The 27500-nt window shown below is 44.0% G+C and overlaps 2 protein-coding genes across 2 annotated transcripts in view; both read left to right on the forward strand.

The window, feature by feature from the left end:
- LOC308360926 (uncharacterized protein) overlaps nt 1-11258 on the forward strand; it is a 12778-nt gene extending 1520 nt beyond the window's left edge. The window contains exons 2-3 of the mRNA XM_080833105.1: nt 8115-8678; nt 10124-11258. Coding sequence (XP_080689231.1) covers nt 8122-8678; nt 10124-10265 — 699 coding nt within the window. The 5' untranslated portion in view covers nt 8115-8121 and the 3' untranslated portion in view covers nt 10266-11258. The remainder of the gene's footprint in view (nt 1-8114; nt 8679-10123) is intronic.
- Nucleotides 11259-14501: 3243 nt separating this feature from the next.
- chrna2b (cholinergic receptor, nicotinic, alpha 2b (neuronal)) lies at nt 14502-26523 on the forward strand (the record flags this gene model as incomplete). The annotated part of the gene is made up of 7 exons (XM_080860374.1): nt 14502-14589; nt 17398-17631; nt 18078-18229; nt 20374-20418; nt 20862-20971; nt 24527-25844; nt 26398-26523. The coding sequence occupies 7 exons, from the start codon at nt 14502-14504 to the stop codon at nt 26521-26523; spliced, it is 2073 nt and encodes a 690-aa protein (XP_080716500.1).
- Between the last annotated feature and the right edge of the window lie 977 nt (nt 26524-27500).

The following is a 27500-nucleotide window of genomic DNA, read 5'->3' on the forward strand; positions in this document are numbered from 1 at the left end:
AGAGAGACAGAGAGATAAAGAGAGAGAGACAGAAAGAGAGAGATATCTGAGTATCCAAGCAAGAGAAACCAGACACAGTTAATTCACATAAAAAAAAAATCTTTCTATTAGTCCTTGTTGATGATGTTTAGTCAAAGGAAGACCCATAATTGTTTTCAGGATTTCATGACAGAACAAACATGAAGCTGGATTAACGAGTATGGCTGGAACATTCACTAGAGTAAAGACAAACAACTTAATTGCTGACAGGCAGCACAGTTTTTCAAGCAGTGGATTTTATTCTGGTGATTGGTCAACTGTCAAGACATGCAAATCTGTATCAATGAAGAGGTAATCAACAACTGCTAACAACAATGCCAAAAATGACAATAGTTATACTAACAATATACAAAAAAAAGCAAATTTATTATATTAAAATGAATTCCAACACGTGTATTATAGTAAATGCCTCTCAGCATTTCAGCATGTGTGAGTGAGCAGAGGTTCAGTGATACTCTACCGTCTACTGGAGCTTTAGATGACATCAGATGGGCCTAGTTTCCCGATAACGACGTATCTTAACGGCCTACGTGGATTTTGGCGACATCATAGACTCATCATTGCCGTAAGTGCGGCGTCGGGAAACCGCTCTGCAATATCCCTCTTACGACCGATTTCAAGTCCTTTTAGCGTTCGGGAAACTGGGCCATGGACTGTGGTACAAAAATGAACGGCATGCTATCGCTATGCTACACGGGCACCCGCAGTTAGCCTGTCAGCCACGTAAAGGACTGTGTTTACTTTTGCTCTCTTGGCCTTCAGAAAGCATGTGAGGTCACTGTGTCTGCTAATCAGAACCAGGAGACGAGGGGAGAGCGGCCCGACAGAAGAAAGCTTTTTATGGGTGTGAGTTCACCACAACAGGGTCATGACTCTACCAGAAAAGACACTGCTAATAGCAAATAGCTCTTGTTAAAATGTAACAAGATTACAGTTGCAGCACACTGACGGAAAATGACAAGTGTACAATGGATTGCATACTATACATAAAGATGTATACATATGTACATAAACGATGGAAACATTATGGTTCTAAAATCCTACATTGCCAAGTTGAACATTTGGCATTCAGCAGTTAGGGCAGCAAAGAGACATTTTCAGTCCTAAGTGTTCAGAGAGACAGCAGACTTCCCCTCAGATTGCCAGAGCTGAAGTTGGTCGAAGTTGATAATGTTTGATTCTTCTAGACGTCATTTTTTTTGGTTTCACCACCCAAACCGAAAGTGCTCAGACAGTGGAAAGCAGTCCCCTCTCCCTCCCCGCCATGTATCACGTTACAAACACATAGCCAGGCACAGAGTGGCCAGACAGGCTGTGGTGAAGATGGAACGCCATGTGTGTGTGTGAGGAGTGAGTAAGCGAGTGAGTAAGTGTGTGTGTGTGTGTGTGTGTTTGCATGTGGGTGTGTGGGTTTGTGTGTGTGTGTGTGTGTGAGAGAGTGTGTGTGTGTGTGTGTGTGTGTGTGTGTGTGTGTTTTTGTTTGAGTGTGTGTAAGTGAAGGAGTAAGTGAGAGAGTGTTTGTGTGAGTGAGTGAGTGAGTGAGAGAGCGAGAGAGAGAGAGAGAGATTTAGTGAGTGAGGAGTGAATGAGTGTGTGTGTGTGTTTGTGTGAGTGAGAGAGTGAGTGTGTTTGTCTAAATGAGGGAGTGAGTGTGTGTGCGTTTGTGTCAGTGACAAAGTGCACACACTCTCAAAGGTGTCTAAGAGTTTGTCAAACACTGTGCTGAGCACAGCCCACCTTTTTTAGTTGTTCTACATTTCGCTGTTAGCTTCCTTTTTCTCGCTGCGGTCTCCGTCTCTGAACTGCGTGCACGCTGGGCTGATTTATCGTGCCTTCAGAAAGCACTCTAGACACCTTTATTGATGATAAGGTACACCACTTTATCAGAGGCCTAATACAATATTAATGTTTAAATGTAATGCCAACTTTGGCAAAGCATGTCAAACTCATTGCCAAGTCAACCTCTCTCAAGCATTACTGATGGAGCAGCTGGTAATATAAAGACTTATAGAGAGCCATTCATCTGAAGTAATAAATAGCCAAATAATGGGATTTGCGAGTGAACACTTTTCAAAAAGGAGTCCTGCATACTTAACTGAAGGCCTTTAATGCTCCAGCTTGCATAATATTTGATGTCGTCTGTCAGCAAACTCTATTTCCTGAAGACCCTGCTGTCTGCGGTTTCCTCTTTTTCCCCCTGCGTTGTCCTCCAAGCAGGCCATTATTGTTTGACCTGTGTTTCCAGAGCAATAATGCCTCCTGAAAATCCGCCTTTTGTTGAAAGCATCAGCATTGAGATTTTCAAAGCAGATGGGATTTCTCCCCAGTACAGCCGGCGAGCCGTGGCTGAAATTGAGCCTGCAATTGTTGGGCAGTGGAGTGGGGTGCGGGGGGGTGTTGGTGGTGGGGGGGGGGGGCTTTACTCATGTGTGTCCAAACCAAACAAACAGCTGTCCTTTGACTTATACTCAGCCTCTCTTCCCCCCCCCCCCCCGAACTCTCCCAGATGCTGCCAACTCCCCATATGTACCGCAGCAGCCAACTGCAATGCACTCACCATGGACACCAGGATGGCCTTGGAGGCCCCTCAGATTCAGTTAGCATACGTCTCAAGTCTAAAACGTGTGCATGTTTAAGTTTGTGTGTGTGTGTGTGTGTGTGTGTGTGTGTGTGTGTGTGTGGCTCTGGCCCTGAATCAGACCAGTTCAAGGCTGCATCCCTCCCCCAGAGTCTGCCACCAGCCTGGACTAGACTACTAAACTAAAGGCTTTGGCACAAGTGTTTTCTATACATCCATATCATTTAACTGTATGAAGTGTAGTAAAACTTCCCATACGAAACCACAGCATGCCATAACACATTCTCCATGGGACCCTGAATGGCCTTGGAGTCCCTTGAATTCAGTTAGCATACATTACAGCTCGGAAAGACCAACACACTCTGAAGCAGATCTGACCCTGAGGCAAACCAAGTGAGGTCTGGATCTGTTTGAGAACGTGCCGATCTCCAGGAATAGACTGCAGACTAGATGTATCCGCACAAACACTCTGTATATTCCTGTTCCTTCACCGCACCACATCATAACATGTGCCTCACCGGCCAGAATAATTCCGATCTTTATCGGATCACGGCCGGATTTGTTTCCATTGTATCTGGCAAAAGACTACTGACAGAGATGGGCAGTATTTCAATTACTTGTATTTGAAATACTAGTTAATTTACTTTTGAGTATTTTGTAATTTGTATTTGATAGGGCCGATAAAAAATCGAAAGTAATTTGTAACAAAATACTTTAGAGTGGAGTAATTTTGTATTTAAAATACTCAAAATACTTTCTCCAGTGTTTAGGCAGATGGAGATTTTTTTCTGTCGGATTCTACCACTAGACCATCTGATCTGCCTCTGAATGTCATTGTCGAATCAGGCATCAGTCAATTTGCCAAAAGTGGTGCTTCTTATGGCCCGCCCCTTTTTGGGGCGAAAAGGAAATCACCCCAGATCTCTCTTATTGACTCTCATGTTAAATCCATTTTTTTCACAAAACAGGGCTCAGGTCGAAAACTTTCAATTTATCTTCATTAGTACACCGACTAAAAGGAGGTTCTTTCAAAGAGCGAATCGAGTTGTTGCACTGAACGTTAGCCATCTTGACAGAATGTGACTTAATCAAAGCCGTATGATGTCCTTATACGCAATTACGTATGACGAAAGCATGGTGGGGATAGCACTCCCGGAAGCCATAGAGATTGCAATGAGAGCCCAATATACAAAATCAATCAAGTTGTTGTCTTTTAATAGCTTTGCTTAGTTACACTGACATTCTGTGACTGTTCTTCCTTTTTTACTGGGTTCACCAGAGCTTTGTGTACATTAAAGCCCCGTAGCAAGGGCCCATAGACATATTCATATCAATCTAAATAGTCTGAATAGCCATGTCACATTGCCAAAAATACTGATGTATACCTATATTCAGCGAAAAAATTACACTGACAGGTGTAATAGGCGGAATATGTGTGCGGGGGCAGGGGTGTGGTGGCGGCGGTTACAAACATGAAAAAAAGGATACGGGACTCAAATGTTTGGGAACCACTGCCTTACAACACTGACAAGGGCCCGTCATAATAGCCTGCACCTGGGCCCGTCATAACTACGTTACGCCACAGAATAGCCCAAACCTATGAGGGGCCGTTTAGGACATAACTATTGAGACACTCTCACACACATACCTATGAAACACTCTTACACTCACTATTGAAACGCTCACACACTCACTACTAAAACACTCACACATACATACAGATTTGTCTGAAACACTTACACATACATATGAGAAACACACACGCATACATACATACCTCTGTGGCATATACACATACATATGAAATGCTTATACGTATACAAGTGAAACATTTATACGTATCTATCTGAAACACTCATGCATGCACATATTTGTAATTGTTTCAAATGTGTACGTATACGTTTTTCAGTTACCGTAAATCCTCCAATTGTGGCCGGGGCTTTTATTTACTTAGGCTGCACAGCGCACCGGCCTTTATTTGGGGCAGGCTTGTATTAGGGGCAGGCCTTTATTTCTTACTTATCTTCTGTTATAGAATTGTATTATTTAAATAATGGGCATAATTGCAGTAGGCTAATCTAATTCATTGCATATATGCGTTCAACACTTCCTGCACATCGTGCAGCGCTTTAGGTGCGGTGTGTCAACGTAAAAAAAAAAAACATCGGAGTTATGGTCTCCACTGTCAGTCACGGAGAAAAAGATTCCCAAAGCCTTGATTTTAATCATTTTTCTAGACACTCTATTATGCTTATCGCGGACTGAAAAAATGTATTCAACGACCTGGTTTGATATCCAACTTTCTTTCTACCTCCACCTGCTAGTCGTAGCCAATCGCATTCGTCTCGGGTCAATGTCAAACTTCTTTGCTGCTCTTTCTCCCGAATGTTCTTCAGCAGTCAATCAGCATACACCATCTTTGAATTTAATATCAAAGTTACGTAAGTCTACAACTGTTTTATGATCCCTTCTGGAAAAAGTAAGCTAGCCAACTAAAACGTTACAGATAAACAACAGTAGGCTATACGATACGTGCATTTAGGCTAAACATTCGCCTAGTAGTCCTACGTGGGGAAATTTCTTTTTTTTATTGCAAACAGCCCATGAAATTAGCCAACAATATTACATAATATAATATTAAACATGAGGAGAACATCTATTTGTGAAATGCATTCAATTAAATTGTGATGCCTACTTTGAGCCGAAGGACTGATGCTGGTAGGCTACAGTAATAGGCTACTTTATTTTACCCCCGGCTTGTATTCGGGGCCCGGCCTTTATTTGTTCGTATGGACCACGACCCCGGCTACTATCTGAAGCCCGGCTTCTAATTGAATCCCGGCCACAATTGGAGCATTTACGGTATATGTATATGCTCTTACATGAGGATGTGCAAGCGTTTCACATGTATTCACACCAGTAATTTCAGTAGTGACGGTGAGAGCGTTTCAATAGTGAATGTAAGAGTATTTCATAGGTATGTGTGCATGAAATTGAATGTTCTGCTATACCAAATTGAGAGAAAACTGAAAATTCTGAAAAAGCATTTCCTGTATTTTAAAAATACAAAATACATGTATTGTATTTTGTTACATTTTCTGGCAACAGTATTTTGTATTTTATTTTGATACATTTATTTGAAGGGTATTTTGTATTTTGTATCAAAATACATTTTGATGTATTTTTGCCCATCTCTGACTACTGATGTACTGTATTTGTGTGAACACTCTCTGCCTTAATTGGCCAGAAAGGATGGGAAGGATCTGACCCTCATGCAAGCCAGATTTGTTCCAGAGATATAATAGTCAATAGATGGCTGACATACATGTACAAACACGTACCTGCATTTATTTGCCTTTAACTCTGACTCTTTACATTCCACGCCTTGTCATAACATGCTGACGAGCTTCAGCTTCATGTCTACATTACAGAAGGGCACGAAGAGCATTGAACTTGTTTCACTTTAACTATAACTCTATACATACATTCCACACCTAATTTCATTTTAGCTCTATACATACCACGCCATGCCATAACAGGCTGACGAGCTTCAGCTTCATGTCTACATTACAGAAGGGCACGAAGAGCATTGAACTTGTTTCACTTTAACTATAACTCTATACATTCCACACCTAATTTCATTGTATAACATGCTCTCCCAGGGCCCCCAAACTGGCATCATAACAGACCAAACGTATCTGCCCAAACACCCTTCATCTCATGACCTGTCCTCAATGGTGTAGTGGTCCCTGGAGAAGTGGGTATACTCTTAATTTGTTTTAAGCAGCCCATCCAGCACAGGATACACGCACTGTTTTGGGAAGTGGGTATACTCAATGCTGACTGAAAAATAAGTGGGTATACTCCGTGTACCTGCGTGTACCCTGGACTACACCACTGCCTGTCCTCACCTCAGCCAGGGCGTATTAGTGCCCCCCCCCCCCCCCCCCCCCCCCTTCACTCCACAGCACAGGATGGATCTCTGTGCTGGAAGACACCCACTGGCTGGACGGAGCATGAGCTGAATGCAAGCTTTGTGTCTGTCGTCGCATGAGATCATCGTCCTAGTAGTTGCAGCTGCCCCCCCCCCCCCCCCCCTCTCTGACCGAAACGCCGAATTCCAGCCCATGTCAAAACTGAGGAGTCCTTATGTCTGTTTTGGGTAGATGACCTGCACCGTGCAGACGGAAGTCAGATCCAGATAACCATGTACGTCATACTGAGGGAGCTAGCAGCCAGATAAGAGTGGAGGAAATTAAGTCTGGTTGGGGTTTCTCCACAAAGGACTTCATTATGTTGCAGCCTTGTTAGAAGAAGAAAGTGAAGTGTGCTTATAGCAGTGGGTTTATATTCTAACAAAGGCACAAAAGTAGTGATCCACACCTGCAGTGTGTGGGTGTGTGCGTCTGTGTGTGTGTGTTTCATCCACTGTTCATGTATCTGTGTATTTTTGCGGAGCAGGATTAATGGTTTCAAGTTGGCCGAAGTTTCGTTTGGATTTGCAATTCACACCACATTTACATCTAATGGACTGTTAGGGCACTGTTGGAACGGCAAATCAAAAAATCGTTTAGTGAACAGTTTCGGAGGTCAGGATGAGTCAGAGCTTGGAACTACAGGCCTGCCATTATGTTTGGAATAAGCCTTGGCAGTGGTGTGTAATGAGCTACACCAGACAGCAGTGCATTTAGCCCAGATCTGGCAGTGATGCGGCCCTCAGTCGTCGGTTGAATATACATTATTTTAATTGAATTCATATTTCCATGTTATTTTAATTACTTTCTTTGGTAACTCTTTATTTGGATAATCCGCCTACAGAGATTTTATAGGTGGTTGGTTGAAATTCAAGTTCAAGTATAGTCTTTCTAATTGTTCACTGAACATCACCTTAAACAACCCACAACCCACAACCCACAACCTTAACCCTTACATTGTAGTTAACAGAGTTCCAACAGGTAATTGGTTTAAAATCTGAGCATCTGTAGATAGTCTATAGGGGACCATCCAAATACAGTGTGACCCTTTACATTTTCACTTTTTCACTTTGTCTCTATCTTTCCTTTGGATGAATTTGGATAAACTTGCCTTGCCTTGCCCAAGAAGTGATGCGGTGGCCTTGCCTTGCCCAGGAAGTGATGCTGTGGCCTTGCCTTGCCCAGGAAGTGATGGGGTGGCCGGATGTGTGTCAGACCTGTGCCAGAGCCAGATGTTTGTCACATGGCTTCCCTCATCTCAAGGACACTCATTAACCATTTAGTCAGAGGACTGGGTCTATGCCAGATTAGGGCCAGATTAGGGCCAGATTAGGGGCAGACTAGGGCCAGATTAGGGGCTAGATCTGAACAAATTCCATCTAAGCATTCACTGCACATTTGCTCAGGCAAAAAAAAAACATTCATGTGGCCTTAACCATCTCTAGGGAACCCATTCATCACTCATTCAGGCCGAGGGGTCGTAAGGTCACTCACTTCCTCTTCACCCCGCTTCCTCTCCGCAGGGTCAAGATGTGGCTGAAGTGGACACAAGGCGCCGTGTGTGTCTGTGCCTTCCTGCTCGCATCCGCCCGGGCTCAGAGCGGAGACGGCGGTGAGTGGGGGTCAGGGGCGCCAGAGACACCAGGTCTGGTCTTCACCAGTAACGCCACCGGCACAGCCACAACCTCACAGGAAGCCGGCGACGACCCCATTCAGATCGGCGATGCCGGCTGGCCGCCACCGTTTTTCGAGGCCATCACGCTGGGCGAGGACGCTGAGGAGGACGAGGGCGAGTGCACGGTGAACTTTCACACCAGCCCGGTGTGGACGCGCCAGATGAAGGCCTACAGGGACGAGCTGACCTACCTCAAGGCCATCCAGCACGGCAACCAGGCGGTGGTGGAGAACCTGGTGCAGTACGTGGGTGCCGAGATGGGCGAGCAGCGCTACCAGGACGTGATCGAGGAGAACATCGGCGGCATCAAGGAGGAACACAGCAGCTGTAGTGGGGTGGTGGAGAAGACCGCCGAGGAGCTGCAGACCCAGCTGGAGGGGGTCAGCCAGGAGGCTCTGGCTGGCATTCAGAAGTGAGTCACACCTTTAAAGCAACAATATATCCATCAATCAATTCAATTTTATATAGCGCTTCTCTATATACCCGAAGACGCTTTACAGAGTAGTCTGGTCCAGTCCATTCATTCAGACAGTCATACAAGTGGTGGCAAACTACATCAGTAGCCACAGCTGCCCTGGAAAGAAATATGTGAGTTGCATTTTCAAATAGAAACAGCCCATTACATTTTCAAACTGACCTATAAATAGACATGACATCTTAAATAGTCTGAATAGCCCAGTTGCAATGCCAAAAACAGACTCATGTATACATTGTAGTGTTCAGCGAAATAATTACACTGCCAAAAAATTGCTACAGGTAGGTTAGTCAAAACATAGGCACACCGGTTAGCTCCCTCGTCAGAATTCCACTCGCTGATGCCCTGTGTAGAGAAGCGAGAGCTCATTCCGGTTTCTGCACGAAAATGGATAAATGGTAAAAAAGAGTTAATCCCCGGTCCAGAGAGACACCAACCGGTGTACGGGACTGTAAGAACAGTATGGGAAACACTGCTTTAAATAAATATCTACTCAAAGTTTAATTTGTGATAAAAAAAAAAAAAAGTACCTGAGGGGATTACTGAGTGTCTAAACCGAATAAAAAAAGTCATTATTTTAATTAAGATAATTTTATGTGTTCATTTGCGGCTTCTTTCTACCTGACCATGATGGAAAGCGTTAACTAAGAGCCATGTCTTTAAATGGTGTAATAAACTGCAATAGGGATGGAACAGGGCCCTCTCCGTCTCCTTAAGATTCCCATCAACTGCACTGGTTTTATTGGGCCAGATTTCCCATTGAGCTTTTACAACAAACCTCAGCGCTGATGAAATGAATGAATGAAATGAGGTGATTAGGTAATGGGGGACGCACAATTTCAGTTATGAATGAAATTCAGAATTTAACTTTTTGCGTGGTATTTGTCATCTTTATTTATTCAGGGTGAGGCTGACAAAACATAAAAAAAAAACAAAGTTCAAAAACGTCACCACACTTAATTGTGTCTGGGTCATGTACGTTTTAAATTGCAGTTTTGAAACGTATGGCCTGTGGAAAAGTCAGTCCCCTTCAATAAAGAACTCCTCCAGTCTGTGAGTAAATGTGTGGCTGTGTAGGCAGAGCACAAAGACTACGGATGGACCCCTGAAACAATTGCTACAAATTTGCCATGGCTCCCTTAGGAGCCTGGTGTTTTCCTGGTCGACAGGATGGGGGGGGGGGGGGGGGGGGGGGGATCACACCTCCTCATGTAGGCCCCCTGATTTAAAGAGCACTCTGTGTTGTCAAGCCCACCCTCTTCCTCCTCCTCCTCTTCCTCCTCCTTCTCTTTCAGTCGCTCTCTTTTTCTTTCTATCTCTCTCTCTCTTTTCTTCCTTGCCTCTGATGTTGTGTCTGCTTCGTGTCTCCTCCTCTCTGACAGAATCAAAGAGGAGTCCCTGGCCTTTGAAGACATGCTGCGTACTGCCACAGACATCGCCGGCCGACTGGAGAGCACCTCCAAGGCCCTCCACGCCGCCTTCAACCAGCAGCTAAGGAACAGCCTCAAAGGCCCCCGCCGCTGAGCCTAAAACACGAAGAGGGACACTCCGCTTGCCAGGGATGGGTGCTCGTGTGGCACAAACGGCAGCAATTTAAAGGACACCCCCCATACACACACACACACACAAACCTCCATCCCTTTTCTTATGTTACTAGAAAGCACAATCTCTGCGGTGGCCTTGAACATGAAAGGAAAAAAACATTATAATTGTTTTGTTTTGTGTTATATTTTCTATGGAAATGGCTGGGATGTGAGTGGTATTGGTATCTTTCCAGTTTCAGTTGACTTAGCTGTGGGACAGGGGTTTTGCCAGGGAGAAAAAGAGTGGAAAAAGAAACAACCTCAATTTCTACAATCTCTTTTTTTCATCTCAAAGCACTTAATCATACCGTGAAATAGCCCCCCGGAATTACACAAGTCATTGAATTCAGTGCTTTTTTTTGCTATTTGCTCAGATTACATTTAAAAGAAGGCCTGGCATTGTCAGCAGAGTTATGTGAAGCTTATGTTGGCAATGCTACTTCACGGGGCTCTAATTGTTGACGTCCCCTCTGGTGCAAGGGCACAGATGGAGATCAGACCGAGAGAAGGGGCTGGTTCAGTGTATGCGCAGACAGACAGACAGACAGACAGACAGACAGACAGACAGACAGACAGACAGACAGACAGACAGACAGACAGACAGACAGACAGACAGACAGGACACTAGAGTGTTGATAGTGTCTGTGTTTGTGTTTATGTGAGTGTGTCTGTGTGTAGGTGTGAGTGCCAGAAAGAGAAAAAAAAAGTAAAAGTGTATGCTTTATGAGTGTGTGTGCCCTCTTATGCAATGTGTGTATATGCATCTGTGTTTGTGTGAGACCACAGTCATTAGAAGGACAGAGGTTGTATGACAAGAGAACAGGCATCGGGTGGGTAAATTACCTGTGCAGAGACTGGGGGATAATCAGTTATTAGAAAACACAGCACCGGTTGACTGATGGCCAATTCACTGGGGGATGGTGAATAGGGACTTGCAGAGAATATTAAAAAATGTACATTAAACTGAACCAAAGATTTTCATTCTTTTTATGTGAGTTCTCTCTCTATATATATTTGTGTGTGTGTGTGTGTGTGTGTGTGTGTGTGTGTGTGTGTGTGTGTGTGTGTGTGTGTGTGTGTGTGCGCACGCCTGTGTGTGTTTGTGTGTTTGTGTGTTTGTGTGTTTGTGTGTTTGTGCGGGTTTGTGTGTGTGCGCGTGTATGAGTGCGTGTGTGTGTGTGTGTGTGTGTGTGTGTGTGTGTGTGTGTGTGTGTGTGTGTGTGTGTGTGTGTGTGCGTGTGCGTGTGTGCATGTGTGTGTGTGTTTCTGTTGCATGTTCACTGTGTGAAGGGCAGGGACTGGGCAGTTACTATAACAGTCATATTTCAACTGTCAATCAGAGCAACATATTCATTGATAAATGTAAAAACATTTATTGAAAGTAGATATTCCCAATAAAACTCTTAACAATTCGATGTGCCTGCATGATCCAATTAAAAAGATTCTCTTCTCATGGAAATTATATTCCACAAATTATTTTGGGGTAACATTTACTTATCTATATTGCCCTCTAGCAGTTTTACGTTGAAATAGCACATGCTTTAAACCAAATTAACAGTTTCAACCTTAGGGTAGGTGACGCGCAATCCTAGACACTAATTTGCTTAAAAAAAAAGGTATGTCATTCCCATCAATATTGCAATTATCACTAACAATGTTACACTCACGTATTAAAACATTTTAAATGCGTCACTGGATCTTTCTAAAATACCATTATGTGCTTTCTGACTATTGATACCGGCATTTGCAATTGGGGAATTTAAGCCTATGGGTGATTAGTATAGACGTTATCAAGTCCCACCTCTACATCTTGACATCAGAGGCGCACGTAAACGGAGAGCAGTCGGGAGGGGTTCTCCACACCGCGCGTGCGGCCGGCGTCACTCAGCTAGAATTCAACTTCCAGCGCAGTCTGACCTGTTTGTCTCTTCAATCAAATCTGAGCCGCTTAAATTCTCCTGAACACTGGGTATTTTTTCATCGCAGTGAAATACTTAAGGCTTCAGGCTGGGCACTCTGGGAATGTTTTCAGCAGAAGTGATGTGATTTGGTTTCAAATGGATTCGCACCTTAACGGATTTTGGTTTTTATTTAGATCCATCCTTTATACTGAGGAGAGTCTTTGGACTCGCCTAGTAAACTTCGGATAGGATTTTTGTATTGTATCACTGTAAGAACCCACTATAACGAGTCAGAGATAACTTTCTGTCTGTTTTTAGAAAAACATTTGAACCATCGCCTCTTTTTTTTCTGATGATGCGTAAATATCTTAAACTTCAATCCGTTAGCAGAAATCAGAAGACTTGCGCGTGACTACCTATAGGCAAGAGCCACTGATCGAAGTCTTCTACAGACGGCCGTCTCACTCTCAGAGTTTATTTTTTTAATACATGAACCGCAAATACAGGAACTATGTAACGTTCCTGAAGTGTACTATCAGTGGACGTCCTTAAACCAATGATGGTGGCTGTAAGCGGATTAATCAAATCTCCTGTACAGTGATGTTTTGCGCGCCCAACAGTTCTACAAAAATGCCATGAGAACGGAGAGCGGTAGGGCAATTAAATCAACTCCTCGAGGCTGGCACCTGTTCTTTGAGAAGAGAGGATGGAGCGCGTCCAATGCTACCTGTTCTCAGTGAGGACAACTTTACTCTGTCTCTTCCTCTACAAGACAAGTAAGTTTATCCTTTCTGCCAATAGGTTTCCGCAGGCAGTTTTCGGTGATGCACAGACTTGTGGTTTTCTTCCACGGCATGAATGTTAAGAACTGAATGCAGAGGATGCTGATAACTGATTGACTGACTTGTTTTCACAGTTTAATAGTGAAAGGTATGCAACTGATTAAACATCCATAACTGACATTTTATAAATGTATTAAATTCCGTTGAATCATGAGCATCAGAGAATGTGCCGGAAGTTTGGCTGTGCTGACGAGTCTACACAGGCAGGTGCCGCAGGTGCACTGACAGTCAGAAGCCTAATGGCTGAATCATGGAGTCCTCGCATTACTCTTTAAATGTGTGTCCTTCAGGAAAATCATTCTCGTTTTCTCCATTCTTTTTCGTAATTATATTTCACCAAGTCATCATGTTTTGCCGGCCGCAGTTGAAGTCTTGCAGCGGGTAACAAGAAGACAGGTCTGGACATCAGTGGAAAAGTTTAACCCAATCCTGACATACACAGTTTGAGCAGGGCAGGTGGTGGTAGGATCCAGACCGTTTTCTCCCCAGCACAGCAGGCATAACCGCATGCATTGGCATGGCATCACCAGCACGTAGAGCGCACGGGATCTCATTTGAGACGCTGATGGTATAAGACGCACGAGTGTCGGAGCAACTCAGATCTCCCCTGGAGCGTGCCTTTGATCTGACCGTCTTGAAGGCTCTCTCGTCAGGCCCTCCACCTGTTCGGCACTGGTCCTTCACAGCCCCGGGAACAGATGTCGAGGCCGCACTTGAAGTGCGCGCATAATCGAGGCACTGTCTAATATGGCATGCCCAAAGTCGAGATGCACTCTGAATTATACATGACTGCAATTTCCTCCTCTCTGTTGTCTCATTCAACCAAGACGAGCTTATTAGTCAAAATCTCATTTTGCCGGGCAGGCTAGACTTTCAGACCAAGAAGTGTGTCCTAAATATAATTGATTTAGTATTTATTTATAAACTTATTATTTCAGTGGAGAAAGGTGTTTCTCATATTAAAGACTCACAAGTTTCATCTGATGGGCCGAAAAAAGGAATGATGAATGGGTCAAATAAATACATGAATGAATTTATAAATATTGTAGTGTGCAAAACGGGTTGTGGCTTCCATGTATGTGTGTGATGTGGTTTCACCCCATAATGCTGTGTGTGTTACTGAAAATGTTAATGTGAAATGATGTGTCTAATGTTCCATTTTAGAATGTACTCTGTTTTCCCTGCTTTGCTAGGGTATTTTTGTTATCACTTTGCGTCTGTGTGTTATGTACTTGCCTGTGTGTAGTTCCCTGTCTGTTAGACATATTTGTCCACCCTTACCCAATGTGTGATGTAGAGATAAGACCCCTAGCATTTCAGCCCATCTGTAATTAGTGATTTCCATATGGTCCTTCAGTAAACAGTAAATATCCAAAGAGAAGCCTGCACTTAGCTCCTTTTGGTTTACCGGGTTTAAGAAGTGGGATGGTGGTTATGACCACGCTTGGGCTCATCAAATATCTTCTTGACGAGCTGCAGCAGGATGGGACATGGCTGAAGGTCATTATTCAGAGAGCTCTGAGTAAGGCTAGACTCAGTTGTGTCTCCACTCCGCACTCATGACTAAGGAGCACTATTCAGCGGGCCTTGACAGGGCTGGAGCAGGCCTTGTCCCCACCCCGATCCAGGCAGGGAGGATCAGGGGCTGGGCATCTCAGTGCGAACCAGCACCCGGCTGGGTGCCATCACTGTGATAACGGAAGCATCGCGCGCGAGGGAGAGCCTGGGAATCTACGCTCCTGATCAGCGGTGCAGATGGGATTTTTAAACTGGGGGGGGGGGGGGACGGAGGGGGGGACGGACGCTAACATCGCCTAATCAGCTGTGCAGAGCTATAAACTGATGCTAGTCGCCTTACATATGGAGAATGGTGGGGACGGATCGGGGTCACTATGAATCTGCGGGGGGAAATGTCCTGTACACATGTTGCACGCAGAGGTTGTTTGGGGTCGATTTGACCCCAGGCTGTTTTAATTGTATAAAATATATAAGACATATCAACTTTCTTCATCACATTGTTAATTTGTTACTATTCACGATAACAGAAATAGTTTTGTATTCCCAATGTTATAGATAACAACAATATGTACTTCGAAATAATATAAAGCCATAAAACACCAGAAGGATATCTCTTTCCAATTTTAGGTCAATCAGTGAGATTTTATGGTGATCTGCATATTTCTCCATAGTCGTGTAACATGTATTTTGGATGTATGAGGGAGGTGGGTGGGGGTATTGTTTTATTTAAAGTGCTATTTAGGTAGTCAACAAACAAACCTAAAGTACCTGACACATAAACTTGGGTAAAAAATGTATTATAATAATGTTTTGGAGGTTTAAACTGCTGGGGTCAAAATGACACCAACCATAAAAGATGTTAGTACATATGAAGGTAATTGGAGGGTTAAATTCTGCTTAATGTTCCTTTTTAGAATGTACTGGTATTACCCTGCTTGTGTTAATGTCAGCATGTAGTTCTGTTATCACTTCGAGACCATGTGTTTTGTGTAATTACCTATGTGTAGTTCCTTATCTGCATATTTGTCCACCCTTACCCAATGTGTAATTTAGAGATTACATCCCCCTAGCATTTCAGTCCATCTGCAACCAGTGATTTCCCCATGTGTCCTTTAATAAACGGCAAAGAGACAAAGAGATCCCTGCACATTGCTCCATTTGCTAAAATGTGCATTGAGTAATTAAGTTCATGGAGTGTGGACAGGTTATTGAGATCATCACATCTTAATTTTAACGAACAAATCGTTTCTGCATTCCTTTGCCAACACATTTCTCTTCAAACCACACAGCAGTAGCTCTGGCATGTAAGTGATGAAGGCTAGTTCAGTGTGAGGCTGGGTGCGGTCATGGATTGACCAAAGGATTATAATGTGAATCCCTGAGGGATCTGAGCTCTAGCCACAGCAAATCACACCACTTGTCTTTACCGCTCAGACCTGTCTGGCATGGACCTGTTGGCAGGCCTGCAGCTTTCTATGGGCAAGGTCAGCCTGCGGGGTTTAAAGTGCTAATTTGATTCATTTCTAAAACGAGACTTGCGTTTGGTCAGCCTAATGGAGGGAGGATATAAGAAATCAAGTATATGAGATTGATATACTGGCTTTGGCATCTTAAATAGGGAAGCTGGAACGTGCCAAGGTCCAGTGACTGGTACAGAGGCTGAGGGGCAGATGTACAGTACATCAGAGAGAGTTAAGGTCGATTTATGGTCAGAGGCGTAAGCGCAAGCGCAAGAGGCCCTGCAAGCCCCTTGCGCGACCCTTGCGCGACTTTTCATGTCTTGCGTGCGTCGGGCAATTTTTCTAGACTTGCGCCATTTTACGCAAGCCTATTGTTCTGACGGTGAATTGCTTGGCAACACCCCCAACGAACCGCGTAAGCACGTAGCAATTCATGCTCCTTAACTGAGTATATCTCAGCCTTTAACAGCGCACGCTGTGCCTTTTCATTTTAAGTTAAATGTGGTAAACCTGTGGTTTATCGCGTAACCAGCGCATGTCACCGCCATTTAACTGTAATTTGGAGCACCCGCAACTGAATGCTTTCATTCAGTCACAGCTGTCTGCCATCTAAAGTGTAGCGATCAGAGAGGTGGAGACAGAGAGATAATACAGGGCAGTGATTCCACTCCACTCAAAAAGGTTAAAATATAAAAAAAAACTTGCGCTACTGCATAAGGCCGAATGTGTTTATAGCCGTTTGCGGGTTTTTGGTGCATGCCATTCCATGTGCTTAGACGCACGTTGCGAAGACATTACGCTAACGTGTTAGTACATCTGCTCCTGTGTGATTAAGGCTGATTCATGATTGGGCAGTAATTCCAAAGAGCCATTACGTGGCACTTATTTGATGGTCCAAAGCGCAATCCAACGCCATGTCTGTCTGCCTGCCCAACATCAGTTCAGGCCAATGGTTTGTTACTTGCTCACAGAATATTTTGGTGTTTTATCTCACAAAATGTCCCAATCTTTTTTTCTTTTCCTGTCCTCACTTGGGAGGCTGTAACATGTAAAACATACACATCAACACAGCAAGGGACAAGTAAAACAAGCATTAAAGTTAAAACATATATCACCCTGCCACACATTCCTGGACTAATCAATGCACAAGCATGATTGTGATCGTGACTCATGGCCTGTTTAACCTATTTAACACCTTAACGGTCTGCAATGAAGGGTGAACACAAATCCACTGAGAGCTTTTTTCCAAAGAGCACCAGAGGGTGACATTTAAAACTAAGTTTCAGCGGTTTAATCCTCCCCCAATCCACACACGCTTCTTCTCTAAACCCCTTATCTGCATTTCACTCCAGGGCCCTGGCCGAGCAGCTCAGCGTGGACCAGACTGGGCTTGGTTCTGATCTGGCTCACTGTGGTCTGGGAGCTGATGATGTCCAGGGCCCTGGCAGAGCAGCTCAGCGTGGACCAGACTGGGCTTGGTTCTGATCTGGCTCACTCTGTGGTCTGGGAGCTGATGATGTCCAGGGCCCTGGCAGAGCAGCTCAGCGTGGACCAGACTGGGCTTGGTTCTGATCGGGCTCACTGTGGTCTGGGAGCTGATGATGTCCAGCTTCTCCCATCTCCATTTCTTGTCTATCATTCACATCCTCTAGTATACATTATCTTTATTTGATGTCTTTATTTCAACAGCTGGATGCTTGAGTACAAGATACAGGGATAGGATGCAGGGAATTTATACAACACATATGTAACACACTTAGTGAAATATAGCAAGATTTCAGATAAATAAAGACAGCAGACAATAATAGTAGAAAATTCCTAGATATAAGCTATAAATACTACAGATAATATATTAGTTTCAATCTGGTTTGTGTATGATAATATAAACATAGCATTACTTCATGAGCACCGCCATGTGGATTTGGATGAATGAGGATATTTACTCATTAAGCATCAAATCAGGTTTCTGATGGAATCAAATAACAAAGAAGCTGAGGTGTGAAACAGAGTATCTGGCTTGCTTCCTTTACAGCCTGGTCCTATGAGAAGACGCACTCCCACGCCGAGGACCAACTCTTCAAGAAGCTCTTCATCGGCTACAACAAGTGGTCCAGGCCCGTACCAAACACCTCCGATGTCGTCATCGTCAAGTTTGGCCTCTCCATAGCCCAGCTCATCGACGTGGTGAGTGCATCCTCACAGGCGGGGCGGCCACACACACACACACACACACACACCCCCCCCCCACAAACGCTAAAGTACACAGCTCAGTTTCATATTAAGTGTCTTTAATACAAAGTCCTTGAGGTACCATGGTACCAAGGTATTCCCCACGTAAGTTCATATTTATAGACAATACCAACCCTTAACATAATCATAATCTAACGTCCAGCAACTTCCTGTAATGACAATATTAAAACTACAGTGTAGCTTAAGCTATAGAAGACTTCTGTGTGTCTGCACATATTTGTTGTGTGAGGAAACTCAGAAATACTTAACCTTTACAGTATAGCTATACATTAACTTTACAGTCTAGCTATACATTAAGTATTAAGTATGTAGTACCCAAAGACACTGTAAGGGATCTGAGTAATCTATCTGTGAACCCTTCTGAGAGGTCTCCCAGCTGATGAATGTTTATAGGACTGATGTTAGTTTTGCATCCATAAGCCCCGGTGCAGAGAGAGTTGTCAACAGGATTAGCGGGGAGTGTTAGTGGCCGATAGAAACTCCCCGAGACTCAACTTCCGCTCGCAGACTGAGCTTAGGCGCCTGCTTTCTCGTGTATGACTGTGGCACAGACGTAAGGGCTTACACCAGCAGCAGACGAGATAACCACAGTCTGCATCACAGCCTAGCGCTATTATAGTTCAGCAAAGTCTGTTGGAAAAAGATGCCAAGAGGACATAACAAAATTAAAAGTACACAAAATTGGTTCCAGAAAAAGTAGGAGCTTTCTTGTCTGCGAGTTATGGGAAAAAGAGGTCACAGCAGAGGCTGTCTTGAAAGATGTTGTAAATAAAGTTCCTATCTCCACCCGGCCGACCTCAAGCAGATGGGTCCCTCCTTATGTGCCGTGGTTCTGCTTAAGGTTTCTTCCTGCCTAACAGGGAGTTTTTTCTTGCCCCTGTTGCCATTGTGCATGCACTAAGGGGGTCTAGGCTCTGGGCTCTGTTAAGCGCCTAGAGGCAATTGTATTGTTATGGCGCTATACAAATAAAAATTGAATTGAATTGAATTGAAAGATGTTGTAAATAAAGTTTTCATGACTCCCAGTGGGAGGTTAGATTTGGCCAAACTAGTTGGTGCTTCACCTGTTGGACTAAAACACAATGACAGTGTGACAGAAGTGACAGAATTACATCATTAAATATATATTAATTTCAGCTACTCCACTAATGGAGAATGACATATCGATGCCACTAAATGTCTGTGGATATTATTTCTTTGCAAAGATGAAAAGAGTGAACTAGTTGATTCAGTCTCTTCTGAATTAGAACAAAGTGCCCCTTACAAGTGCCCTGTAGCTAAAACCTTCCAGTTTTCTTGATCAAGAGATAACTGCAGTGAAGTATCAGTGATCAAAAGGCTAATCACAAACAAGCCCAGCATGCTGACTCCAAATCAGGTAAAGGTCATTTTTATCCAGCGGGGTTGATGCTAAATGCTGACCTTTAAAGACTTTATTAGAATGAGAAGTCATTTATGTTAGAATGGATGAGAAAACTAAACAAAGGAACAAATCTCCACCTCCTTGCAAACCTGATTGAGAGACCCCCTGCTTTCCTGTCCCATCAGTAGCTTTCTTAGAGACCATCAAGGATATTAAAGTTTAGATGCTAGAGATGCTGCCGCTCTGACCCTTTGCGATCTGGAGAAAGCACTCTGCTGGACGTGACCCAGCTTCCTGACTCATCTCATCCCTACTCTTCTCCATCTTTTCACCTCAACTTCTTATGGACCAACCACACACACACGCTGTGCCAAACCTATAACACTTCTGTCTTTGGGAGACTTATACTTTTTTTGTCGTCTCAGCATTACACTACTGTGTGTGTGTGTGTGTGTGTGTGTGTGTGTGTGTGTGTGTGTGTGTGTGTGTGTGTGTGTGTGTGTGTGTGTGTGTGTGTGTGTGTGTGTGTGTGTGTGTGTGTGTCTGTGTCTGTGTGTCTGTGTGTGTCTGTGTGTGTGTAGAATAGAGAGACCTGTGTGTGTGTAGAATATTTTTTTTTTTGACTGAAATATATAAACTCACCAATGCAGTACCTTACTAGACAGCTTTCTTCACCCCTTACTCTTTTCTTCGTTTCCTTTTCTCTCCTCTGCAGGATGAGAAGAACCAAATGATGACAACCAACGTGTGGCTCAAGCAGGTGAGTTCAGACTGCATCAGCTGGATTACCAACAGTGCCAGTGTGCAGTCTTTCCACGTCAGAGCACATACGTACATCGACTTTCTGAAATGAAGAGGATCCTTTAACTTGTGACCTTTGATTGCTGCTTTGTTGGTATTCACTGATTGTAAATGTTGATGATATGTGTTGGGTCCTCCTTCATGTGAAATGAGATAAGTTCACATTAAACATAAGAAAATAATACTTGAGTAAAGTAAGAAAGTATTTTTCTACTCAAGGACTAAAACACCCCTGTGGATAGGTATGGTTTGTGTTCTGCGGGGTGGGGGTAGGTGGGCACCAGAGTCACTGTTGCCCAGGGGCACTATGAAGTCTTAATACGGGCCTGTTCACTGATTGTAAATGTTGATGATATGTGTTGGGTCCTCCTTCATGTGAAATCGTGTGTTTTAACCATCCAGGAGTGGAACGATTACAAACTTCGATGGAAACCGTCAGACTATGACAACGTGACGTCCATTCGAGTGCCTTCAGAACTCATCTGGGTACCTGACATTGTTCTGTACAACAAGTGAGTGGTTTTGTGTTACAATATGACATGGCATGTTATTGTAACTGTTCTTTTTTTGAATACATTTAATGAATTGAGCTACGTGGATAATAACAAATGACCAAACCCATATCTGTCTTCTGTTACTGTCCTTAGCCTCAGCACAAACAGTACCCCCCCAAAATAAAGATGAGAGAAAAGTAAAAATGCACTTAATCAGTTATTAATCTTAAAACAAAATAGAGTAAAAAAAAGATAATAATCTTACCTTTAGTTGAGGTAAATGTACTCTTAGAAATAAAGCAACCATGGTTGCGTCACAATTTTTGGCATCCCAAGATATTTAAAATAAAGAAAATGTTAATTAAGTATGATCCCATGCATATTTCACTAATTTGAAATTGGCCCAGGTGTTCAGGACATTTTAAGCAGTAATTCAATGATTTCCTGTTTCACTGGGGTACAAAATTAGGTGACACAGGGCCCAAAATCCCTTAATTACCAATTGCCATGGGAACAATTCAAGAGCATTCCACTGCAGTAAGGCAAAAGTGTTTTGACCTTCACAAGTAAGGAAATTACTTAGTAGGCCCCTATCAACAGTTAGGGCTACCATTAAGAAGTTAAAGAAATTCAAAACTATCATGAACAAGAATGGGAGCATTCAGAGAATGCAAACCTCCGCCTTGTGACATTGACCTTTGACCTTGACATCTGAAAATCTAATCAATTATTGCCATTATATTAACCAATCTCCCCACAAAGTTTGATGGAAATCGGTCCATGCGTTTCTGCGTAATCCTGCTGACAAACAAACAAACAGACAGACAAACAAACAGGGGCGAAAACATAACCTCCTTGGCGGAGGTAACTAACCTGGAAGAGGACGCAAGGCTATTATGTCAGCCGCCACAGTGAGAAGGATGAAGGTCGGAGAAATCTCCAAAGACCACAGAATTGGGAAGCACCATGTCTGTAAATCCATCATAACATGTCTCCTCCATTCCAACAAACTGTTTGGAAGGTATACCAGAAGGAAGCTTGATGCCACTGGAACAGGTAGCTGTGGTCAGACGTAACGAAAATCAGCTCTTTGGCTGAAGGGGGGGTGTGGCGTAGAAACAAAGATGGCTACAGAGAAAAGCACCTAACACCAAGTGTTTAATATGATGGAAGATCTGTGATGCTGTTTCTCTTCCAAAGGCCCTAGTGTTTGCATACATGGCATTATGGATTCCAGGAAGTACCAGGTGCTTTTAAATAAAGATCATGCTGCCGCTCCCAGGAAGCTAAGTCGTGATCCACTCAAAAATGGTTAAATTCACTCAAAATCAAGCTTTTACCATGGCCATCCCTGTCCCTTAACCTAAATCCAATTGAAAACCTTGAGCTCAGGAATACCCCTTCTACACCAAGGCACTTCCAGGCAGTGGTGTAGTCCAGGGTCTACGCAGGTATACGGAGTAGTATACCCACTTATTTTTCAGTCAGCATTGGGTATGCCCACTTCTCAAAACAGGGCGTTTATCCTGTGCTGTATGGGCTGCTTAAAACAAATAAAGAGTATACCCACTTCTCCAGGGACCACTACACCACTGCTTCCAGGGCTGGTTCAGACCCGGTGCTTAATCTCAAGACTGTACAAGAGAAGACCCGGGACCCAGAGATCTGGAAAGATTCTGTGTGGAGGAATGGATGAGAATCCCTTCTTTTATATTCCCAAGTCTTATAAGGCATTACGAGAGAAGACTTAGTGCTTTTCTGTTGGCAAAAGGGGGTTTACGCAAACTACTAAATCAGAGGGTGCCAATAGTTACGACACACATGTTTTTTTGAATACATTTCATTTTGTGATCGCCTGTGAGTTTTCTTGCGTTAATTGACTCAAGTGGAATTTTCTGTATTTGCTGAGTAAAGGCAGCAGGAAGGGGACGAACATTAGGGGAATTTCGACTCATATTAAATAAGGGTGCCAGTAACACGGATGGGCACTGTATTTATTCATTAATAAACTCAGAAATACTTATTTTTCTAAAGAGTCATAATTCTTGTTTGACGAATATGAGGTATGAAATTCTGATTGAGGGGAGGGCTGAGGAAACAACTTGTGACTTTGCTTACCTTGTGCTTAGACAAAGTGCTAAATCACTACCTACAGTAGGGTTCCACCTTGTGTTCACATCTGGAACTTGCATTATTGTGATGCCATCCACAGTGTAAACATTTTGGGTATTATATGTAGAACTTCTCTGTGTGCGTTGTTTAACATGACCATAACTTAAAACATTTCTTCCTCATCCTTCTTTGGTTTTCTGTTTTGCATTTAACCTTTCATTAAAGCTACTTTTACTGGAACCAAACCAGGTAAAACTCTTGAAATGGTTGACGGATTTATTTATTAGATTAATAAAACTGCTCTTTCTTATTTCCAGGAGCCTGAGCTATGAATGTCTCTCTAATTTTTTTTAAATGTCAAATTAGAATGAAAATGTTAATGTTTTTTTTAATTCTCAGGAGCTTGAGATCTGAATGTCTCTCGGTTTTTTTTTTTAAATGTCTAATTAATAAAACTGCTCTTTGTCCTCTGTGATGAATTGCGATAAGTGTTCGCTTTTTATTATCGTTAAACGCTGTCAGGTTTTAATTAGTTCTACTGCACTAGTTCAGATGAGGGGCGTGATTATTGTGATGTATTTCTCTGCAGACTCTAGGGAGTGGTATTAAAACTGGTACAGGAGACAGATTTAGGTGATAAAGACCTGCCATCATCACTTGAGCTTCAATTATGGTCTGATAGATGGGATTAGTGAAACAGTGATACATTCTGCGTGTGTTGAAGGGTGAATTTTTGTGAAATTGGGATCTGGCTCTCAAGCGTTTTCTCTTAACACCGTACCGGATAATTTTTAATAAGGAAATGTTGCCTTAAGCTTCACAAAAACATAGTCCATAGTCCTTACAGACTTCATATGTCATTTCATTTCATTTCATTTAATGTAAGGTGACCTAGTTTATTTGACCCTTTTCACTGACTGACCGATTTTTTTTTACTGTAATTCAAACGCACCATCAAGCGTAGCATACTTTGTTATGCAATCATATTTTTTTCATATTGATGTGAAATGCAGCCCTCTATTCCAACATCCTGACAGATGCACTCTTCCTCCTGAGGACAATTTCAACAAACACATTTAAGATTGTCTGCAATTAACATATACAGTATAGTTCCATAAAGTAGTTATAGAGTGCAGGCTTCTGGAAGAAGAGGAAGACAGATCCCTTCTTGACTTCTGAGGACATTGAAACTGATTTCAAATTTTAATCCAGATTGTTGCTTCTGTATAACTGTATTAAACCTTAACCATTCTTTTCTTGTAAGATGTACCCCATTTGTAAGGACAGCCTCACAGACTAATGCATCCCTTCGGTCTTCTAATTTTTCTCATTTGTCTCATACAAATGTGTGTAATGTATCTGTATCTCAGACATGTGTAATTACATATCTCATACAAATGTGTGTAGTGTATCTGTATCTTCAAGCCTGACAAGCTTATGGCTCTCTGTCTTCTTCTCTAGTGCTGACGGAGAGTTTGCTGTGACCCACATGACCAAAGCCCACCTCTTCTACACGGGCCAGGTCCGCTGGGTGCCCCCGGCCATCTACAAGAGCTCCTGCAGCATCGACGTCACCTTCTTCCCCTTCGACCAGCAGAACTGCAAGATGAAGTTCGGCTCGTGGACCTACGACAAGGCCAAGATCGACCTGGAGCGCATCGAGAACACGGTGGACCTGAAGGACTACTGGGAGAGCGGCGAGTGGGCCATCATGAACGCCGTGGGCACCTACAACACCAAGAAGTACGACTGCTGCCACGAGATCTACGTGGACATCACCTACTACTTCATCATCCGCCGGCTGCCGCTCTTCTACACCATCAACCTCATCATCCCCTGCCTGCTCATCTCCTGCCTCACGGTGCTGGTGTTCTACCTGCCGTCCGACTGCGGCGAGAAGATCACACTCTGCATCTCGGTGCTGCTCTCGCTCACCGTCTTCCTGCTGCTCATCACGGAGATCATCCCGTCCACGTCGCTGGTCATCCCGCTGATCGGCGAGTACCTGCTCTTCACCATGATCTTCGTCACGCTCTCCATCATCATCACCGTCTTCGTGCTCAACGTGCACCACCGCTCGCCGGGCACGCACAAGATGCCGCACTGGGTGCACGCGGTATTCCTGGACCTCATCCCGCGCCTGCTCTTCATGCAGCGGCCCGCGCCCGACGGGCAGCGCCGCCGGAGGCTTCTGCTGCTCCAGCAGCACCAGCGCGAGCGGCACCACGCCCAGGAGGACGTCGTCGTCAATGACGACCGCCACCATCACCATGGCAACTGGCTCCGGCAGCATCAGCAGAGCCACACTCGGCATGGGCTGAGGCTACCCGGCCTGCCGTCAGGCGTGGCTGCCACCACGGCCCCTTACCTGGACACCTCGGCGGCCACCTGGGGAGGAAGAGGGGACGAGCTACGCAGGCGCTGCTGCTACGAGGACCTGGAGCTGGGCACGCTCTCCACCGCCTTCTCCCTCTCCTTCCGCTCGCCCTCGCCACAGCCCCCGGGCTCCACCCCGCCCCTGCTGCCCGAACTCAACAACGCCCACCCGGCCAGGCTGGAGGTGGGGGTGGGGGTGGGGCTGGGGGTTGGTACGGCAGGTAGGCAGCAGGGGGGGCAGCTCAGGGCGATCAGCACTACCTCCGCCCAACGGCCTGCCAAAGGGGAGAGGGCAGTGTCGGATGCCAGTGGGGGGTTCCTGCTCTCGCCCAGTGTTCAGCGGGCCCTGGAGGGGGTGCACTACATTGCGGACCACCTGCGAGCAGAGGACGCTGACTTCAGTGTAAGTGGTCGTCAGTCCATATCCCTCGTCCGGGATTTTTTTTTTTTTTGTAGGGTATGTTTACATTTGATTTAAATTAAACCTTTTTTTTTTACTACATTCCTTTTACTTACATGATATTATTGCTGAGGTCTTCTAGAATATATAATCAGATATTTCATTTGTTTTTAGTTAAGGGAAATGTACAAAAACATGACAAGGCATGTCAGACAACTTAGAAAAGTCTAAAAGGCATTGGACTGTAGAGGGTATTAAAGAACTAGTGCAGCCAGATTCAGAGTTGAGAGTCAAGCAGGAATAGGTGGCTGTGTGATGTGGACTGAGCATTTCAAAACTTTTATCAGTTTTAACAGTTGATCAGGTTGGCAAACGTAGGCATTGAATGGAGTACATGAGTAAAAAAAAAAAAAGATTATGATGACATTTGCATTTATCATGGCATTTGCGTAATCTGAAAAAAGGAAATTGAGAATCAATTTTCTTCTCTAGGGGGAAGCTTCCTGTTCAGTTGTACTCACACATAAATCACCCTCTCTTTCTTTTTTGTTCACAGGTGAAGGAAGATTGGAAGTACGTTGCCATGGTGATAGACAGAATCTTCCTGTGGATGTTTATTATTGTCTGTCTGCTTGGCACCATCGGGCTCTTTTTGCCACCCTGGCTGGCGGGCATGATTTAGGGGCAGAGAGACAAGCCAACCCGACCCCAAACGAACATGCACCGCTACGGAGGTGACCACTTCAGGGGACGCACAACCTTTCCTCAAGCTGACCGACAACTAAATGGCCCTGTGTCTGTGAGGGTGGAAGTGCATGTTCCAACAGGGAAGGACCATAAAATTAGTCCTAGATGTTCCCAATTTCTAATTCTGTGGGGAAAGACACAAAGAACAAGGCTGATCTTCTTTACAGACATTCTGTACTCTGAGGTTTTTTGGGTACAGGACTCTGTGTGCAGTGTGTGTGTGTGTGTGTGTGTGTGTGTGTGTGTGTGTGTGTGTGTGCAGTTTATTCATCCCCCTGACCTGAAGTGAACTGAAAGTTATTGTTGAACAAGCTCGCGCAATCAAATAAAAAGACTTTAAAAGTAATCTGGTGTTCCATCCAGTGGGTTTGTGAAAAGGAAATTGGCTGTTATCATCCTCTGTCTCTCTCTCTCGCTCTCTCACTCAGTGAACATTATGGATTTCCAACTTCATAAAGGTTGAGACCTGAGAAAGGTGTGTCCTAGGGCACACACCACACACACACACACACACACACACACACACGAACACACGAACACACACCACACACACACACGCAGACACACACACACACGCGCGCGCACGCACACACGTAGACACACACACACACACACACACACACGAACACACACATACACACAGACCCCTTTTAAATATCCCGAGTTCAGCTGATTGTTGTGGTATTGGAACATAAACAGACAGATTGAAAACCAATATGAATCAAATTGATGGCTTACAGGAAAGAAAGTGGCAAATGTGGTAGTTTTTTTTCATCCACAAAACATTAACAATGATTTCATAGACCACATTTATATTCCCATACATCATGAACAGACAGCGGCTTCAAACATTAATATGTTCTTTTGTCAGTAGACTGCAAATATGATAAAGGCGCAAAAAATACAATTTGG

The sequence above is a fragment of the Sprattus sprattus genome (assembly GCF_963457725.1).
Source record: "Sprattus sprattus genome assembly, chromosome: 2".
Lineage (NCBI taxonomy): Eukaryota > Metazoa > Chordata > Actinopteri > Clupeiformes > Clupeidae > Sprattus > Sprattus sprattus.